This window comes from Scyliorhinus torazame, chromosome 5 (genome assembly GCF_047496885.1).
Source record: "Scyliorhinus torazame isolate Kashiwa2021f chromosome 5, sScyTor2.1, whole genome shotgun sequence".
Lineage (NCBI taxonomy): Eukaryota > Metazoa > Chordata > Chondrichthyes > Carcharhiniformes > Scyliorhinidae > Scyliorhinus > Scyliorhinus torazame.
In genome coordinates, this window is record NC_092711.1 from 167706823 (window position 1) to 167727079 (window position 20257).

General features: G+C 49.3%; 3 protein-coding genes across 7 annotated transcripts in view; 2 read left to right on the forward strand and 1 right to left on the reverse strand.

Annotated features, from left to right (window-relative positions):
- The window catches only part of LOC140418029 (uncharacterized), a 72033-nt gene that overhangs the window by 23190 nt on the left and 28586 nt on the right, over positions 1-20257 (reverse strand). The window lies entirely within an intron of this gene.
- Positions 1-20257, forward strand: part of LOC140422297 (uncharacterized) — a 380604-nt gene that overhangs the window by 633 nt on the left and 359714 nt on the right. The gene's annotated exons all lie outside the window — the stretch shown is intronic.
- Positions 144-19935, forward strand: LOC140422308 (uncharacterized). Of its 5 annotated transcripts, XM_072507344.1 has the most exons (3): positions 144-307; positions 1802-4720; positions 15303-19935. In XM_072507344.1, the coding sequence occupies exon 3, from the start codon at positions 15650-15652 to the stop codon at positions 16574-16576; it is 927 nt and encodes a 308-aa protein (XP_072363445.1). In that variant the 5' UTR covers positions 144-307; positions 1802-4720; positions 15303-15649; the 3' UTR covers positions 16577-19935. The 5 variants fall into 5 exon arrangements, with proteins under 5 accessions (XP_072363445.1, XP_072363448.1, XP_072363443.1 ...); XM_072507347.1 differs by lacking the exons at positions 144-307; positions 1802-4720 and adding an exon at positions 10442-10595; XM_072507342.1 differs by lacking the exons at positions 144-307; positions 1802-4720 and adding an exon at positions 10605-15121.

The window sequence follows — 20257 nt, forward strand, 5'->3', positions numbered from 1 at the left end:
GTTATTAGTCTCTGGATTTCTCTTCCACAGGGACCAGTGGGGTGTGGGGGTCATTGAATATATTCACGGATGAGGTGGACAGATTTTTAATAAATTGTTATTTTTTTAAAAATCATTTGTTTAAACAATGAGTGCAACAGCGTAACAGAAAAAATGGTGGAAAATGGGCACAAAGCGGAACAAGAGATATTGCCAACGTAAATCCAAGGAACACATTGCAGAATTAATTTGGAACAGGATATTTGAGGGACCAGAGCCTCAAGATGAAATGCCAGATCAATTGAACAACAGTTAACAGGTTAAAATGGTGAGTGGGGAAAGAGGGTAAGATTATATAAAAACAGAGGATAACAATTCAGTTTGTAACATATGACAAACAGATGAACAGCATATACAAATGAAAATGGATGACACAAAATGAATGACAGAGAACTCCTAGAATGCAGAAGGCCATTCACCCCTCAAGTCTGCCGGGAGCCTCGGAAAGAACAGTTCACTGAAGCCCACTCCGCATCCTATTCTCTTAACCCGGTGCATTGATCATGGTCAAGCCACCTAACCTGAACGCCTTGGACACTAAGGGGCAATTTAGTGTGACCAATCCACTTTAGCACAGTGGAACCACCCTTCGGCAATGGCACCACTCAGTTCTGCCATGATTAACACTCGGATAATAGAAGAAAGACGATGGATAATAAGCACACTGCACATCTACCATAACAGAGATAAGATAATATGAGTCCCTGGAACACTCGAGGAGAAGAATAACAACTCCCTTCAACAGGATAAAAGATAACAAATTCAGACAACAAATCCATGATAGGGAAAGAGTTCAGATTAGAGCCTGAGTTAGTCTGAGCTGCAAATCATCGCTCCAATCCTTGCCCTTCAAGGATTTAGCGAAGACTAAGGCAGTATTAGGATTATTGAAAGACTTGACGGAGTTGTCGGATACAATTTTCAGGGTCACAGGATAAAGTGACATAATTCACTGTAAGGTGAGATGGGAGCCAGGTCCCACCTCACCTTACCCGTCTCCAGGACCCTCTGGTGATCTTTCAAGTTGTGGAAGGGAATGATTACAGGCCTGGGATGAAAACTATCCCTCGGCCTCAAAGACAGGATCCGATGCCCTTTCTAATTTGAAACGCCAAGGCTTCACATCCCGCTTGAGAAAACGTGGCAGCTGGTCCTCGAAGAACCTAACGGGGGCCTTACCCTCCACACCTTCTGGCAGGCCGACGACTCGGATGTTCTTTCTCTGACCCTCGGTTCTCCACGTTCTCCAGGAGTCCACCACGCCACTCAGCCAGTTTTCCAAGGATTGAATTCTTGCCTCCGCCAAGGCTCAACGTTCAGGATTCTCTCCTCCGGATCATTGAGCCTCTTCATGGTGTTTTACAGCTCGGCCTCATGAGCTCACAGATATTGAGTCAGCACACTCAGCCTCTGGTCAATAACACGGATAATGTCGCTGACATAGATCGACCAATGATCCCACAGAATAGACGAGCAGGCTCGATGGGCCGATTGACCAACTGCAGCTCCTATTTGTAATGGTCTCTGTGATCAGGACAGGAAGCAGTGAGCATGGATCTGTCAATCAGTCTGAATCAGCACCTTCAGGAGAATTGGGAGGGTGAATATTAGATACAGCAGAGTGAGAATGGAGGGAGAGTGGGATGGAGATTTACAGCGTTTGGGGAATGAGTGAAAAGAATGTTCCAGAGGAACTAGAATTGTCTGTTCTGAATTTCTATCCTGTACTGACAGTGATGTATTTTGTAAATTGTTTTTACAGGATATTAGAAGAGGAGGAATTACAGACAGAAATCTCAAACGTCACGTCTCAATCTGACTGAGTCCCTCAATTCCTTGGAACTGGATATCACCAGACTTTGAATCTAGAAGGAGAAATGTTTGTCTGTTCTGTCGGCTTCAAAACATTTTAAACATCAATGTGACTGGAAAAGCACCGGGACACACCCACCCGAGTGAGAGTGTTCCAGAGCACTGACTGTGGAAAGAGCTTCAACCAGTTACACAGCCTGAAAAAACATCACACCATTCACAGCGGACAGAGACCGTACACGTGTTCTGTGTGTGGACGAGGCTTCAACTGATCGTCAAACCTGGAGAGACACGAGGACACCCAAAACATGGAGAAACCGTGGAAATGTGGGGACTGTGGGAAGGGATTCAGAGTCCCATCTCAGCTGGATGTTCATCGACGTAGTCACACTGGGGAGAGGCCGTTCACCTGCTCTGAGTGTGGGAAGGGATTCACTCAATTATACACCCTGCAGACACACCAGCGAGTTCACACTGGGGAGAGGCCGTTCACCTGCTCTGTGTGTGGGAAGGGATTCACTGCGTTATGCACCCTGCAGACGCACCAGCGAGTTCACACTGGGGAGAGGCCATTCACCTGCTCTCAGTGTGAGAAGGGATTCACTAATTTATCCATCCTGCGAAGTCACCAGCGAGTTCACACTGGGGAGAGGCCGTTCAGCTGCTCTCAGTGTGAGAAGGAATTTGCTCAGTTATCCAACCTGCGGAAACATCAGCGAGTTCACACTGGGGCAAGGCCGTTCACCTGCTCTCAGTGTGGGAAGGGATTCACTCAGTTATCCAACCTGCGGAAACATCAGCGAGTTCACACTGGGGAGAGGCCGTTCAGCTGCTCTCAGTGTGAGAAGGAATTTGCTCAGTTATCCAACCTGCGGACACATCAGCGAGTTCACACTGGGGAGAGGCCGTTCAGCTGCTCTCAGTGTGAGAAGGGATTCACTCAGTTATCCAGCCTGCAGTCACACCAGCTAGTTCACACTGAGTAGAGGACCTTCACCTGCTCTCAATGTGGGAAGAGAATCCATGATTCTTGGCGCCTGCTGAGACACCAAGTTCACAAGTGATTACAGGGGTTGGATTCTGCTGTTATTGTTTCTGCTTCAATTACATCCAGGACGGCATTTTGTTCATTCTGACAGTTCATCAATGGGGAGGGTCGGAGGGTTTTGTTCTGCTGGACTGGCGGTAAATGAGCAATACAGTACACAGTGCTCCAGATGTGGTCTCACCAACATCATGTATAACTGAAACATAACCTCCCTACTTTTGTATTCAATTCCATCACAATAAACAGTAACATTCTATTAGCTTTCCTAATTACTTGCTGTACCTGTATACTCGCCTTTTGTGATTCATGCTCTTGGACACCCAGATCCCTCTGAATCTCAGAACCATGTGAGCTCTCCTGTGTTTCTAACAGACCCACATATTCAACCAATACATCACATATCTCTGCCTTCCTAGCTTTAGCTGGCACCTCTAATTTCATTCACCTGCCAATTCACCAGTTTGCCGTTTTGAAACCCTTTTCAAGAAACCAAAGACAGGCCGTCCACCTGAAAAAAATCTTAGCAGCCTCCAGAGCCGTCCTTATACCACTACAAACCTGGTGTGTCTTTTTAATTTATACTGTAACCCAATCATCGCCGTCTGCCATTCCAAAGATCAGGAACCTGAACCCCCAAGTTATATTGCAACCTGGTGTGTGGTCAATTCTAGCCCCGGAGGACTTCCGGTGGTGGCTATGAAGGAGTAAGTCGTACATTTGGTGGCTCCCGCTCTGGTCGGACTTTTGGACCTTTTCCCCCTATTTTTTAACGGAGTTGAATTGTAGAACGGATGTTAGTGGCAATTCTCTACTGAATTCCCATTTTGGTGCATGGAGAAAAGGACTAGAAGTGTTCGTAAAAGACAGAGAAGACTTGGGCTGTAGTTGCAACAGGAGACAACATGGCGGAGGGGCGAACCTCTGGCTTGTCGACCCAGCAGTCTATGGAGCAGCTGATGCAAGTCATTCAGGAGGGCCTTGCTGCGCAGAAACGGGACTGCTTGCACCCAATAAAAGCATTGATTGAGTGGTTGGAGCTCAGATTGGACGCCCAGGATCGGGCGATCCAAAAGGTGGAGAAGGCGCTGGCTGAGCAGGAGGAGCATCAGACTGCAGTGGAACTGGAGGTGGGGATGCTGAGGGACCAGCAAAAGAAGCTTCTGGAGAAGTTGGAGGACCTAGAGAATTGGTCCCGCCGGCAGAACCTAAGAATTGTCGGGCTCCCGGAGGGGTCCGAAGGAACGGCACTGGGGCATACGTCGCAGGCATGTTTGAGAAGCTGCTGGGGGAATGGGGCATTCTCCCGGCCCTTGGAGGTGGATAGGGCTCACAGAGCACTCGCGAGGAAGCCGTGGATGGGAGGCCTCCTGAGAGCTATGGTGGTGAGATTACACAGGTTCTCCGATAAGGAGTATATTCTACAGTGAGCCAAGCAGACACGGAGCTGTAAATAGGACAATAGCATCCTGCGGGTTTACTAAGGCCTGAGCGTGGAGGTAGCCAGGAGGAGGGCAGGCTTCAATCAGATCAGGGCAATCCTTTTCAAGAAAAAGGTGAAGTTTGGACTGTTATACCCAGCCCGTCTCTGGGTCACGCATGAGGATCAACACTTTTACTTCCAGTCGCCTGAGGACGCGTTGGACTTTACAAGAAAGAAAGGGCTGGCGAAGAACTGGGAACTTTTGATCTTGGCTGCAATGTTCATGTTTTTGTTTCTCTGTTTTGTTTCTCTGTTTTTGTAAAAAGTTTCTCGTTTTGCGTTTTATGGAAGATGGGTTTGAGGTGCCGTTTGCATTGATTTGGAACCAGGAGTAGAGCTGAGTGAGTTAAGGTTTTCATTTGCACTGTTGGGGGATGGAGGTGTGCTCGTTTTGATCTTGGTGCTTTTTCTGTAGGGCAATTGTGTGGGGATTGTTTGATGTTGGAGTTTGTTTGTATGAGCGGGGGGAGGGGAGGGGAGGGAGGGAACAATAGGTGGGAGAATATCTGGCCCTGGGGATGGGGGCCACCAAGCTAGCTGGGCGAGCTAGCTCTCGGAAGCGCAATGCGGGGTGTGCATATGTTTGGTTTAGGAAAGGGGTTGGGTTACAGGGTGTTGTTGCTGGGGGGGGGGGGGTGGTGAATGTTCTGCTGACGAAGGAGGGACTTGAGCTGAGGGACAGAGAGGGCAGGGGCAGGGGCTGCCTGGGGATGGACCGGTGGAGGCGTGGATCACGGGCTGGAGGCGGCCTAAAGAAGGGGATGGCTGAGTGGCGGAGGTGGGGGGGGGAGGCAATGAGCTCCCCAACTAGGCTGATCACCTGGAATGTTCGAGGGTTAAATGGGCCGGTAAAAAGGGCACGTGTGTTCGCACATCCTAGGGGATTGAAGGCGGACGTGGTAATGTTGCAGGAGACGCACCTTAAGGTAACGGACCAGGTTAGATTGGGGAAAGGCTGGGTCAGCCAGGTGTTTCACTCGGAACAAGATTCAAAGACGAGAGGGGTCGCGATCCTGATCAATAAGCGGGTGGTGTTTGAGGCGGGTAGAACAGTCTCGGACGTGGGAGGTCGGTACATTATGGTCAGTGGGAAACTGGAGGGGGTGCAGGTGGTATTAGTAAATGTATATGCGCCAAATTGGGACAATGTGGAGTTTATTAGGAGGATGCTGGGAAAGATACCGGACCTGGACTCGCACAGGTTGGTCATGGGAGGGGACTTCAATGTAGTTATGGACATGGGGAGAAGGCCAGCAGAATGCTCGCACAGCGACTTAGGAAGAGGGAGGCAGGTAGGGAGATAGGGAAAGTAAAGGACGGTGAGGGGAACCTGGCTGGTGACTCGGTAGGGGTGAATAAAGCGTTCAGAGATTTTTACAGCAGGCTGTACAGGTCAGAAACCCCTGCGGTGCCGGAGGGGATGGGGCGCTTCTTGGAGGGGCTGAATTTCCCAATGGTGGACGTGGAGCGGGTAGAAGGGCTGGGGGCCCCAATTGGGCTGGAAGAGATAGTGGCCGGCTTGAAGGCCATGCAGGCAGGTAAGGCCCCGGGTCCGGACGGGTACCCAGTAGAGTTCTATAAAAAGTTCTCGGTATATTGATATTGGGGCCAGTGTTGTTGAGGATGTTCAATGAGGCAAGGGAGAGAGGGGTGCTGCCCCCGACGAGGTTACAGGCAATGATTTTGCTGATTCTTAAGCGGGACAAGAACCCGGAGCTGTGTGGGTCCTACAGGCTGATCTCCCTGCTGCATGTGGATGCCAAGTTGTTGGCCAAAATCTTGTCCTCCAGGATTGAGGATTGTGTTCCGGACGTTATTGAGGAGGACCAGACGGGGTTTGTTAAGGATAGGCAGTTGATGGCCAATGTAAGAAGGCTGTTAAATGTGATCATGATGTCCCTGGAAGGTAGGGAGGTTGAGGTAGTGATCGCAATGGAAGCAGAAAAGGCTTTTAATGGGGTAGAATGGGACTATCTGTGGGAGGTACTGGGACGGTTCGGATTTGGGCGGGGCTTTATTGACTGGGTCAGGTTACTGTATCAGGCTCCTGTGGCAAGTGTGTGGACGAACAGGACAACTTTGGACTATTTTGGACTGCACCGGGGGACGAGACAGGGATGCCCCCACTCCCCACTGCTGTTCATGCTGGCTATAGAGCCGCTGGCAATTGCTCTGAGAGCTTCAAGGAGCTGGACTGGTCGGGGGTGGGGGGAGGGGGAGGGGGGGTGGAGCACAGGGTTTCGCTCTATGCGGATGATCTGCTTCTGTATGTTTCGGACCCAGTAGAGGGGATGAAGGAAATCATGAAGATTTTCGGGGAATTCGGCCGGTTTTCGGGGTATAAGCTAAACATGGATAAGACTGAGATGTTTGTGGTTCAGGCGAGGGGACAGGAGGGGCAACTGGGGGAGCTGCCGTTCAGGTCGGTAGGGACGTTATTGGGGGGTGGTTTAGGTACCTGGGCATCCAAGTGGCACGGGAATGGGACCGGCTGCATAACTTGAATTTGTCCCGGCTAGTGGACCAAATGAAGGACAATTTTCGGAGATGGGACGCGCTCCCGTTGTCTCTGGCCGGGAGGGTGCAATAGGTGAAAATGACGGTCCTCCCGAGGTTCCTATTTGTATTTCAATGTCTCCCCATTTTTATTCCGCGTTCCTTTTTTAAGTGGGTCAACACGGTGATCACGGGCTTCGTCTGGGCGGGCAAGACCCCACGGCTAAGGAAGGTAACGCTCGAGTGGACCCAGGGAGAGGGCGGGCTGGCGCTGCCAAATTTTAGCAATTATTACTGGGCAGCTAACATAGCCATGATCAGGAAGTGGGTGGTGGTGGAGGGGTTGGCGTGGGTGCGCATTGAGGCGACTTCTTGTAAGGGCACCAGTCTGGGGGCATTGGTAACTGCGTCTCTGCCATTCCCGCTGGCACGGTACTCCACCAGTCCAGTGGTGGTGGCGGCCCTGAGAGCTTGGGAGCCAGTGGGCGTGGCATGTGGGAGCAATGGGAGCATCAGTCTGGGCCCCAATTTGTGCTAACCACCGGTTTGCCCCGGGGAGTATGGATGGGGTGTTCCGGGTATGGCGGAGAGCGGGGATTGAGAGAATGGGGGATGTGTTCATAGAGGGGAGTTTCCCGAGTATGAGGGTGCTGGAGGAAAAGTTTGGGCTGGCGAGGGGAAACAAATTCAGGTATCTGCAGGTGCGGGACTTCCTTCGTAAACAGGCGTCAACCTACCCGCTCCTACCGCTGAGGGGGATTCAGGACAGGGTAATTTCCAGAGGGTGGGTAGGGGAGGGGAGCGTCTCAGACATCTATAAGGAGCTTATGGGGTCGGAGGAGACGCAGACCGACGAGCTGAAGCGTAAGTGGGAGGAGGAGCTGGGAGGTGAGATAGAGGATGGTTTATGGGCAGACGCGTTTAGAGTCAACACGTCTGCAACATGTGCCAGGCTCAGCCTGATACAATTTAAGGTTGTGCACCGGGCTCACATGACAGTGGCCCAGGATGATCAGATTCTTTTAGGTGGAGGACAGGTGCACCATGTCCGCATGTTTTAGACATGTCCAAAGCTTCGGGGATTCTGGCAGGGGTTTGTGTACATCATGTCCATGGTGTTAAAAACAAGGGTGGCGCTAGGTCCAGAGGTGGTGATTCTCGGGGTGGCGGAAGTTCCGGGAATCCAGGAGGAGAGAGAGGCAGATGTTCTGACCTTTGCTTCCCTGGTAGCCCGGAGACAGATACTTTTGGCATGGGGGGACCCAGAGCCCCCGAAGTCGGAGACCTGGTTATCGGACATGGCTCGCTTTCTCTGTATGGAGAAAATTAAGTTTGCCTTGAGAGGTTCACTATTCGGGTTCACCCGGAGGTGGCAACCGTTCGGCGACTTCCTTGCGGAAAATTAATTGTCAGCAGACGGGGGTGGGGGGGAGAGTAGGTTAGGTTAGAGTCGGGGGTCAATAAGGGTGAGACCTGTACCAAAGGTAAACGGTTTTTGCACGATGTTTATGGTTTCATGTATCTTTTCTATTTTGTTGTTGTTTCTCCAGGCGCACGAACAGACTCAAAAACAGCTTCTTCCCCACTGTCACCAGACTCCTAAATGACCCTCTTATGGACTGACCTCATTAACACTACACCCTGTATGCTTCATCCGATGCCAGTGCTTATGTAGTTACATTGTATATGTTGTGTTGCCCTATTATGTATTTTCTTTTCTTCCCTTTTCTTCCCATGTATTGATCTGTTGAGCTGCTCGCAGAAAAATACTTTTCACTGTACCTCGGTACACGTGACAATAAACAAATCCAATCCAATCCAAAATACCTCAATAAAATGTTTATTAAAAAATAAAATTAGGGCTGGACCATTCAAGAGAGATGTTAGGAAGAACTTCTTCACTCAAAGAGTTGTAGAAGTTTGGAACTCTCTCCCACAAACTGCAGTTGAAGTTAGATCAGTTGTTTATTTTAAATGAGATAGATAGATTTTTGTAAATCAAAGAGGTTATGGGATATGGGCCAAATGCAGGTATATGGAGTTAGGTCACAGATAAGCCATGATTTCATTGAATAGCGGGACAGGCTCCAGGGGCTGAATGGCCTGCTCCAGTTCCTATGTTCCGAAAAGTTGTAAATCTCCATCCCACACACACTCCCTCCATTCTCACTCTGCTGTTTTTAATATCAACCTCCCAATTTTCCTGAAAGTGCTGATTCAGGCTGTTTGACAGATCCATGCTCACTGCTTTATAATAATAATCTTTATTGTCACAAGTAGGCTTACATTAACATTGCAGTGAAGTTACTGTGAAAAACCCCGCGTCGCCACATTCCGTCGCCTGTTCGTGTACACAGAGGGAAAATTCAGAATGTCCAAATCACTGAGGGACTGGTTTAGCACAGGGCTAAAAAGCTGGCTTGTAAAACAACAAGGCCAGCAGTGCGGGTTCAATTCCCGTACCAGCCTCTCCGAACAGGTGCTGGAATGTGGCGACTAGGGGCTTTTCACAGTAACTTCATTTGAAGCCTACTTGTGACAATAAGTGATTTTCATTTCATTTTTCATTTCACCGAACGGCAAGTCTTTGGAGACTTGTGGGAGGAAACCGGAGCACCCAGAGGAAACCAACGCAGACACTGGGAGAATGTGCAGACTCTGCACAGACAGTGACCCAAGCCGGGAATCAAACCTGGGACCCTGGTGCTGTGAAGCAACAGTGCTAATCACTGTGCTATCATGCGTTTCAACACAGAATAAATAGGAGCTACATTAGGCCCATCAAGCCTGCTCAACCATTCGATGAGATAATTGGCCCCTCTACCTCAGCACCATTTTCCCCGTGTTGTAACTCTACAGGAGACCAAGGAATCTGCAACCTCAGATTCTCTCAGGCCTCACCCGAGTACAATCTACCTGGATGAGGCGGGCACACCTACACCCTTAACCCAGGGGCCTTTGTGACAAAAACACTTCGGCCCAAGTGTGGGTTGGGACAGGAGACCCTTCAGGTGACCACTGGGCCAAGCACATCGGAACCACCCAGGGGTTCGGTCCAAAAGCCTGGTCCCACTGTCTGTGCGGTGTCTGCACGTTCTCCCCTTGTCAAGCTGAGGGAGCTGCACGTTCTCCCCTTGTCAAGCTGAGGGAGCTGCACGTTCTCCCCGTGTCAAGCTGAGGGAGCTAAAGATGTCAATGTCTTTCAGAGAGAGAGAGAAAGTCCTGGGCCAAGCTTTCCAGAGTCTGCACCCTCCCTGGATTCACGTCCTTTCCCTTCAGTTGCTGCAAGTGACCAATTGAAGGTCAGAATGAGAAAAGCAATGGAAAGGGGAGAAAATAAAGTGTTTTACTCCCAGATGTTGGAGACAGGAGGATGTTTCAGTCTGTGTGAAGCTCAAACTTGGTTCGCACAAAGCCGGAGCTCTGATTGGCCGGGGGACCAGCGTCCTTCGGTCCTCCAACTCTTCCCATTGGTCCATTCGTCACCAGTAAGGTCAGGGGTGGGCGCTCCGCCGCACATGCGCAGCCCCGGGCCGGGGGGAGGGGAAGGTCACTGACTGGGTTGTCCTCCCGTCAGACCCGCAGCACCGACCGGCGACACCGAGCAGTGAGTCCCGAGGCTCTCGGCAGCTTGACCAGGCTGCACGGAAAGAGCTGAAGCGGCTTCCTGACTCCCTGTCGGAAGGGAAGCCGCGCACCTCCCGCCAGACACCCGCAAATGTTAATATTTTTATTTATTTTCTTTTCAACATTTTTCAAACAATGAAAGCAGCAGAAAAACTGGCGGGAAATGGGCCCAGAGAACAAGAGATATTGCCGCAGAAATACAACCAGACATTGAGAATTCATTCAGAACAGGATATCTGAGGGAGCACAGCCTCCAGATGAAATGTCAGCAATTCAACAACCAGTCAACATGTTCACATAGTGAGTGGGGAAAGAGGGTTAGATTCTATAAAAACAGGAGGATAACAATGCAGGTCACCCCCCCGCCCCCCAAAGTATTAGAATCAAAGAACAAAGAGAAGGACAGCACAGGAACAGGCCCTCCAAGCCCATGCTGCCCGTCTAAACTAAAATCTTCGACACTTCCGGGGTCCATATCCCTCTATTCCCATCCTATTCATGTATTTGTCAAGATGCCCCTTAAATGTCACGATCGTCCCGGCTTCCACCACCTCCTCCGGCAGCGAGTTCCAGGCACCCACTACCCTCTGTGTAAAAAAAACTTGCCTCGTACATCGCCTCTAAACCTTGCCCCTCGCACCTTAAACCTATGCCTCCTCGTAATTGACCCCTTTACCCTGGGAAAAAGTCTCTGACTATCCACTCTGTCTATGCCCCTCAATTTTGTAGACCTCTTTCAGTTCGCCCTTCAACCTCCGTCGTTCCAGTGAGAACAAACCAAGTTTATTCAACCTCTCCTCATAGCTAATGCCCTCCATACCAGGCAATATCCTGGTAAATCTCTTCTGCACCTTTTCTGAAGCCTCCACATCCTCTGGTAGTGTGGCGACCAGAATTGAACACTGTACTCGAAGTGTGGCCTAACTAAGGTTCTATACAGCTGCAACATGACTTGCCAATTTTTATACTCAATGCCCCGGCCAATGAAGGCAAGCATTCCGTATGCTTCTTGACTACCTTCTCCACCTGTGTTACCACTTTCAGTGATCTGTGGACCTGTACACCTAGATCTCTCTGACTGTCAATATTCTTGAGGGTTCTACTATTAATTGTATATTCTCTACTTGCATTAGACCTTCCAAAATGCATTACCTCACATTTGTCCGGATTCAACTCCATCTGCCATCTCTCCGCCCAAGTCTCCAAATGATCTAAATACTGCTATATCTTCTGACAGTCCTCATCGCTATCCGCAATTCCACCAACCTTTGTGTTGTCCGCAAACGTACTAATCAGACCAGTTACATTTTCTTCCAAATCATTTATATATGCTACGAACAGCAAAGGTCCCAGCACTGATCCCTGTGGAACACCACCAGTTGGGAAACTGACTGACAACATAGTCACATTGAAATGGATAAATTGAATTCGCTCATGGGAAGCCCAGGAGAAGCAAGCAAATAAAATTGAAACATCTGAATTTGAGGTTGGGATCTCATACATTACAGCATGGGGAGGGGACATTTTTAAAAATAAGGCAGGATCTGTACAAAGTTAACTGGGAGCAGCCACTTGTAGAAAAATCTACATCAGGGCAGTGGGATTCATTCAAAAGGGACGTGGCGGCACGGTAGCACAGTGGTTCGCACTATTGCTTCACAGTTCCAGGGTCCCAGGTTTGATTCCCGGCTTGGATCACTGTCTGTGCGGAGTCTGCATGTTCTCTCCGTGTCTGCGTGGGTTTCCTCTGGGTGCTCATGTTTCCTCCCACAGTCCAAAGATGTGCAGGTTAGGTGGATTGGCCATGCAAAATTGCCCTTAGTATCCAAGGTTAGGTGGGGTTACGGGGATAGGGTGGAGGTGTGGGCCTCAGTGGGGTGCTCTTTCCAAAGGCTGGAGCAGATTTGATGGGCCAAATGGCCGCCTCCTACACTGTAAATTCTATGATTATGTTCGCATGATAGTAAAGAGTGGGAGCAATACGTCCAGGGAACCCTGGATGTAAGGGATATCTAGGGTTGGATAAAGAATTAAAGGTGAGTCTTATCACAGATACCGAGGGCTCAAAGCGGATGTTCTAGAGGAACATAGAAAGTGCAATGGATTACTTAAGAAAGGAATTAGGAGAGCAAAGAGGGAGCATGGAAAAGCACTGTCGGATAAAATAAAGGAAAATCCAACAATGTTTTATTGGTATATTTGGGGCAGGAGGTTGACCAGGGTAAGAGTACGGACCAATGTGGCAATGTGTGCATGGAACTGGAAAATATAGGTGAGTTTTAAATGAGTACTTTGCATCTGTGTTCACTACGGAGAAGGATGATATAGGTATAGAAATCAGGAAGGCACATTGTGATTTGCTTGAACAACTTAACATTGAGAGGGAGAAGGTATGAACAGTTTCACCAGGTCTGAAAGTGGATAACTACCCAGAGCCAGATGAGATGTATCCCAGGCTGCTGTGGAAGGCAAGGAAGGAGATTGCAGAGGCTCTGACAATTTTCAAATCTTCTCTGGCCACCGGAGAGGTGCCTGAGGACTGGAAGACAGCTAATGTGGTGCCATTATTCAAGAAGGCAAGTAGGGACAAACCAGGAAATTACAAGCCAGTGAGTCTAACTTCACTGCCAGGGAAACTACTGGAAAACATTCTGAGGGACAGAATTAATCTCCACTTGGAGAGGCAGGGATTAAATGAGGGAGAATTTTTTGAGGGAGTGACTAGGTTGTAGATGTAGGTAGTGCGGTTGATGTAGTCTACATGGACTTTAGTAAGGCTTTTGACAAACTCCCTCATGGGAGACTGATGCAGAAGGTTAAAGCCCAGGGGATTCAGGGCACTTTGGCAAACTGGATCCAAAACTATCTTAGTGGTAGGAGGCAGAGGGTGATGTTTGAAGGTTGTTTTTGTTCCTAGAAGCCTGTATCCAGTGGTGTTCTGCAGGGAACAGTGCTGGGTCACTTGTTGTTTGTTTGTAGTACACGTTAATGATTTGGATGTGAATGTAGGAGGTATGATTAGGAAGTTCACAGCTGACACAAAAATTGGTGGTGTGGTAAATGGTGAGGAACAAGGCCTTAGATTACAGGACAATATAGATGGGCAGAAGAGGGGGCAGCAGGGTGGTGCAGTGGTGGAAACTATCCCAGACAAATTCCAGAAATTCACTCCCTTTCTGACAGGTGCTTGTCTGCCTCTCCCAATCTAGTGCCAGTTGTAATCCCTCATTAATACTACTCTGCCTTTGCTACACACTTGCTTAATTTCTGCCTTTATACAATCTAGCGCCTCAGAACTGCAACCAGGGGAGTCGATACATAACACCCATTACAGTTTTAGATTGTTTTCTTCCTCAGTTCCACTCCTATGGTCTCCACTGGCTTTCCCCTCATTGTTTCCTCCCTCACCATTGAGGTGATAGTATTTCTGATCAGTAAGGCTGATCCACCCCCTCTGCCATATTCTCTGTCCCCCCTGTAAACTTTATAACCGGTATATTTAGTTCCCAGTCCTGACCATCCTGCAGCCAAGTCTCTGTAATAGCGACGACATTATAATCTTCAACTTGCATTGGCGCCTGCAGCTCGTCTAGTTTATTCCTTACACTCCGTGCATTTGTCTATAGAACTCTTAATCGGGCTGTTCCCCCTGACCGCTCCCTCAGCACTGCTTCTTTGTTATTTGCTTGTTTATTTGCTTGTTTGCTATTTGCTTGTTTGTTACTTTTCACTTTTGCTTTAACCAGTATACTACTTGTAGTTTTGTCATTAGCTGCAGTTCCTGACGTTAGGTTCCTGACTACCTCCCTATTTATCCTTTCCACGTGGACACTGGTTCCAGATCGGTTCAGGTGGAGACCATCCCAATGGTACAGATCCCCCCTGTCCCAAAACTGATGCCAGTGCCCCATGGAATGGAACCCCTCGTTCCCGCACCACTCCTTTAGCCACGTGTTTACTTCCCTAATTTTCTCATCCCTATGCTAATTTGCACGTGGCTCGGGGAATAATCCAGAGATTATAACCCTTGAGGACCTGTTCTTTAATTTTGTTCCTAGTTCCTGATATTCCCAAACAGGTCCTCTTTCCGAGTCTTGCTGATGTTGTTTGTCCCAATGTGGATCCCAACAACTGGATCCTCCCCCTCCCTCTCCAATATCCTTTCAAGCCGGTTAGAGATGCCCCTCACCCTGGCACCGGGCAGGCAACACACCATGTGGGACTCTCGGTCCTGCTTCCAAAGGTTGTTATCAGTTCCCCTAATTATAGAATCCCCGACAACTACCACTTCCTCCCCCCCGCTTGAATGGCCTCCTGTACCAGGGTGCAGTGGTCAGCTAGCTCATCCTTCCTACAGTCACTGCTCCAATACCCTGCCCCTCCGAGTCCGCTCCCTGGAGACTCGGCTGCGAATCCCTGGGATGAGGTTCTTATACTCACAGCTCCAATACTAAATCCCCGGGGTAAGGTTTTTATACTCATAGTTCCGGTACTCCGTCCTTCTGAGTCCGCTCCCTGAAGACTCGGACGTGAATCCCCAAGATAAGGTTTTATACTCTTAGCTCAGATACTCCGCATCTCCGAGTCCGTTCCCTGGAGACTAGGCCGCGAATCCCGAGGTAAGGTTGTCATACTTACTGCTCCAATACTTCATCCCTCCCTGGAGACTAGGTATGGGGAAGAGGTATTGGAGACGAGGTATTGGGGAATGAGAGAGGAAAGAATGTGATACAGAAACTAGAATTGTTTGTTCTGAATTTCTATCCTATACTGAGTTGACTTTGTAAACCCCTTTTACAGGATATTACAAGAGGAGGAATTACAGATAGAAATCTCAAACGTCACGTCTCGATCTGAAAGAGCCACTTGATTCGTTGCGATCTGAATATCATCGGACTTTGATTCCAGAATAATTCATGTTTACCCAATTTCCCGCCATCAAAACATTTAAACATCAGTGTGACTGGAAAAGCACCGAGACACAGACGCCCGAGTGAGAGTGTTCCAGAGCACTGGCTGTGGAAAGAGCTTTAACCAGTTACACAGCCTGAAGAAACATCACACATTCACATCAGGGACAGACCGTACACGTGTTCTGTGTGTGGACGAGGCTTCAACTGATTATCCAACCTGGAGAGACCCAAAACATGGAGAAACCGTGGAAATGTGGAGACTGTGGGAAGGGATTCAGAGTCCCATCTGCACTGGAAACTCATCGACGCAGTCACACTGGGGAGAGGTCCTTCACCTGCTCTGTGTGTGGGAAGGGATTCAGTATGTTATCCCACCTGCAGTCACATCAGAGAGTTCACACTGGGGAAAGGCCCTTCACCTGCTCTCAGTGTGGGAAGGGATTCAGTCAGTTATCCAGCCTGCGGATACACCGCCAAGTTCACACTGGGGAGAAGCCATTCACCTGCACTCAGTGTGGGAAGGGATTCCCTCAAATCTCCAGCCTGATGTCACACCAGCAACTTCACACTGGGGAGAAGCTGCTCATCTGCTTACAGTGTGGGAAGAGATTTAGACATTTATCCTGTCTGAAGTTCCACCAGCGAGTTCACACTGGGGAGAGGCCGTTCACCTGCTCTCAGTGTGGAAAGGGATTCAGAGATCCATCCAACCTGCGGAGACACCAGCGAGTTCACACTGGGGAGAAGCCATTCACCTGCTCTCAGTGTGGGAAGGGATTCAGACATTTATCCAGCCTGAAGTCACACCAGCGAGTTCACACTGGGGAGAGGCCGTTCACCTGCTCTCAGTGTGGGAAGGGATTCAGAGATCCATCGAACCTGCGGGGACACCAGCGAGTTCACACTGGGGAGAAACCATTCACTTGCTCTCAGTGTGAGAAAGGATTCAGTCAGTTGTCTGACCTGAAGACACACCAGCGGTTTCACGCTGGGGAGAAGCCGTTCACCTGCTCTCAGTGCGAGAAGGGATTCGGTGATTCATCCACCCTGTGGAACCACCAGCGAGTTCACACTGAGGAGAAACCATTCACCTGTTCTCAGTGTGGGAAAGGATTTTGTGATTCATTGTGCCTGCTGAGACAGCAACAAGTTCACAAGTGATTACAGGGATTGGATTCTGCTGTTATTGTTTCTGTTCTCAGTTACACCCAGGACTGCATTTTGTTCATTCTGACAGTTCATCAATGGGGAGGGTCGGAGGATTTCATTCTGCTGGACTGGCCGGTATCACAACATTTCCTCTCGTCGGCTGACACTCTTTGAGCCTTGTTGCGACTACCTTGGTTCAAATTTCACAAGGATCACGGAGTGAAGCGGTGTTTCGAAGAGAGAAGATATTCAATTTGCATTTCTGTTTGGATCCCCCAAAACAATGCCACGTTGCCATGAAGATGGGCCGTGATGGTTACATGGTTTTTTTTTTGTTTAATTTATCTAGGTGTTGCTCACAGAAGAACGCCATCAGGGTATGAGGGGCAAGTTGTCTGAGGTGGACTGGGAAACTGAAGGGAGACATAGAATAGCCAATATTTAAGGAATGATTACATATTTACCAGGGGCTCTCTCTCTCTCTCTCTGAGTTTTTTGTGGTATACAGAAGAAGGATCAGTGTGTACGTACAGACACGGTTGTTCTTTCTCTCGCATTATTCACAGTGGTGGTTGTGGTTTCCTGGTTTTCGTTCCCCACTGTTTATTTTTGTTCCGGCTGTTGCCCCGGCCCACCCTCCATTTTTCTCTTTTCCTGCCCCCCCCCCACCTTGTTCTCATGCTTCTTTTGTTGGGCGTGGTTGGGTTCCATGTCTCCTGCCCCCCTCTCATTCCCTATCCCAACCCCCCCTTCCTTACTGTGTCATGGCTGCCTTCTCCTGTTCTTTGTCTTCTGAGCAGTTGGCTACTAACAGGTCTCAGAACAGTCGGGTGAATGGCTCCCACGTTTTGTGGAAGCCCTCTTCCGACCTCGGATGGCAAACTTAATTTTTTACATTTGGAGAAATTCCGATAGGTCGGACAGCCAGTCTGCAGCTTTGGGTGGTGCTGCTGACCGCTAGCCGAGCAGGATTCTCCGGCGAGCGATTGGAGAGGCAAAGGAAAGGGCGACCGCCCTCCTCCCAGGAATAGACCTGGCTGGTCTGATACCCCAAAGACTGCCACTCTCGGACATGGCTCCACCCTCATCCCCACCACTTTGGACATTGCCTCGAAGAAGGCTGTCCAATACCCAGCAAGTCTGGGGCAAGACCAGAACATGTGGCCGTGGTTGGCTGGGCCTCCTTGGCACCGTTCACACCTATCCTCCACCTCCGGGAAGAAGCTGCTCATTTGGGTTCTGGTTCAGTGGTCTCTGTGTAAAACCTTTAGCTGCATTTGGCTTAGTCTTGCGCATGTGGAGGTAGAGTTGACACTGTGCAGTGCTTCGCTCCAGAGTCCCCACCCTATTTCAAACCCCAAGTCCTCCTTCCACTTGTGCCCTGTCTCGTCCAGTTGGATGTTGGCCCGCCTTAGCAGTCGCATGTATATGTCACCACAGTTCCCTTTCCCTAGGCTGTCTGCGTCCAGCAGGTCCTCCAGCAGTGACTGTCGTGGTGGTCGTGGATACATCCATGTTCCCTTCATAGGTACCTCCAACTGAAAAACTTCCTAAGTTCATTACCACCTGTCAGCTGGAATCTTTCAGTCAGTTCTTCGAGCGTTGTTAGCCTGTTGTTGGTGTAAAAGTCCTTAACTGTCAGTGTCTCCCCGTCCTGTCTCCACCTTTTGAAGGAGGAGTCCATGGTCGCCAGCGTGACCCTGTGGTTGTTGCAGATGGGGCTTTATCAAACATCTCAGTTAGCCTGAGTTCCGGAGGGTCGCTCAATGTTTGTGATTATTGGGGTATGATTTTAACTGCGTCCAGTGGATTTTCCGTCTATTAGGCCACATTTGTCCAGTGACTATTACTTCATAGATTTCCTCCCATCGAACCCCCAGTCCCTTTTTACCTATCATGTGTTTGACCATTACCCTGTCCCCTGGCATGGGTAGTTTAGGGGTGTCCTCTCCAGTCAGTTTGGTCCAGTCTGTATGCTGTTGCTGTGTGATTACCTGACCTTTCAGGACCAGCAGGCGGTCTACCAGATCTTTCATTCATTGGAGCACAGTTCCTGTGTTTATCTCAAGTTCCACCCCTCCGGTTATCACCTTCTCCGGGAGCTCTCCCTGTCATTAACTCAAAAGGGGTTAATCCTGTTCCCCGGGCTGGGGTGGCTCTTTGTCACAACGATATTGCGGGCAAGGCCGGTACCCAATTATTCCCTTCCTTCAGCATGGCTTTTGCTGGGCTGTTTTTTAAGCTTCTGTTCATCCGCTCTCCCATTCCCGAACTCTGAGGATGGTCTGGGATGTAGAATCTCTGCTGGATTTCCAAAACTTTACAGGCCTCCTCCATGGCTTTTCCCGTGAAGTGGGTCCCTTGGTCAGAATCCAGTTGGAGGGGCACCCTCCCACCTTGGTATTATTTTGTTAGCCAATATCAAAGCCATGATGCTAGCGGTGGCGTCCTTATACAGGAATGCTTCCACCCACCGGTGAATTGACGTAGAACCAGCAGACAATATGTTTTACCCTGTATTCCAGGCACGGGTCCAGGAAAATCTAGTTGCAGGTTTTCCCAGGGTCGTTTGGGCCGGGGCTGACTTTCCATTTTGATCGTGCAGGGACGGCCTGGTTCCACCAGGGTGCACTATATTCATCGTTGGCAGCATTTGGCCACATCCCTGACCATGAAGTGTGTGATCAACCCCACATACTTCCTCGCTCCATCCAGATAAGGAAAGTGAGTTATATTCATAGACTCTATCTCACTGTATTTTCCACCAGAACCATTGACCTGCACGCCTTCTATTTGTTTATTCCATTCATGGGATGTGGGCATCGCTGGCTGGGCCGCTTTTGTTGCCCATCCCTAATTGCCCTTGAACTGAGGGGCTGCAGCTCAGAGTCAACCACATTGCTGTGGGTCTGAAGTCTCAAGTAGGCCAGACCAGGTCAGCATGGCAGATTTCCTTCTCTAAAGGTCATCAGTGAACCAGATGGGTTTTTACAACAATCGGCAAGGCTTTCATGGTCATCGTCTTAAATTCCAGATTTGTTGTGACTTCAAATTTCACCATCTGCTGAGCCTGAATTCCTATTGCATTACCCTGGGTCTCTGGATTACTAGTCTGGCTATTGTTTTCCTAGGATGTGTCTTGTGAGAGATGAAGTCATTATAGCCGATAAGCATGAGTTGTTATCAAGTTATATTTTGTTTTCCGGAAGTCCTGTACTTTCCCACTAACTTGCAGACAAAACAGCCTGGCCCGCTGCAACTGGACTGTGTATAAACGTGTGTTATTGTAACTGCTCCTTCAGATACTTTGGTTCGCTGAAGCATTCCGCTGCGTGCTTGTAATAAAGATTTCCAAACTTCTTTAAAATAAATTGAGTACCCAATTCATGTTTTCCAATTAAGGGGCAATTTAGCGTGGCTAATCCACCTAGCCTGCACATCTTTGGGTTGTGGGGGTGAAACCCACGCAAACACGGGGAGAATGTGCAAACTTCACACGGACAGTGACCCAGAGCCAGATCGAACCTGGGACCTCGACGCCGTGAGGCAGCAGTGCTAATCACTGCGCCACCGTGCTGCCCATGATTCCCAAACTTTAACCAACTCTGGACTCCGAGTGACATTTGTCCCACAACAACCTGGTGTCAGGAACAGGATCCACTGACGGCTCTGGTTAAAGGAAAGTCCCCGTGG

What these genes read in the sequence shown, in the direction of transcription:
- LOC140422308 (XM_072507344.1), top strand. Translation starts at nt 15,650, where the DNA reads ATGGAGAAACCGTGGAAATGTGGAGACTGTGGGAAGGGATTCAGAGTC.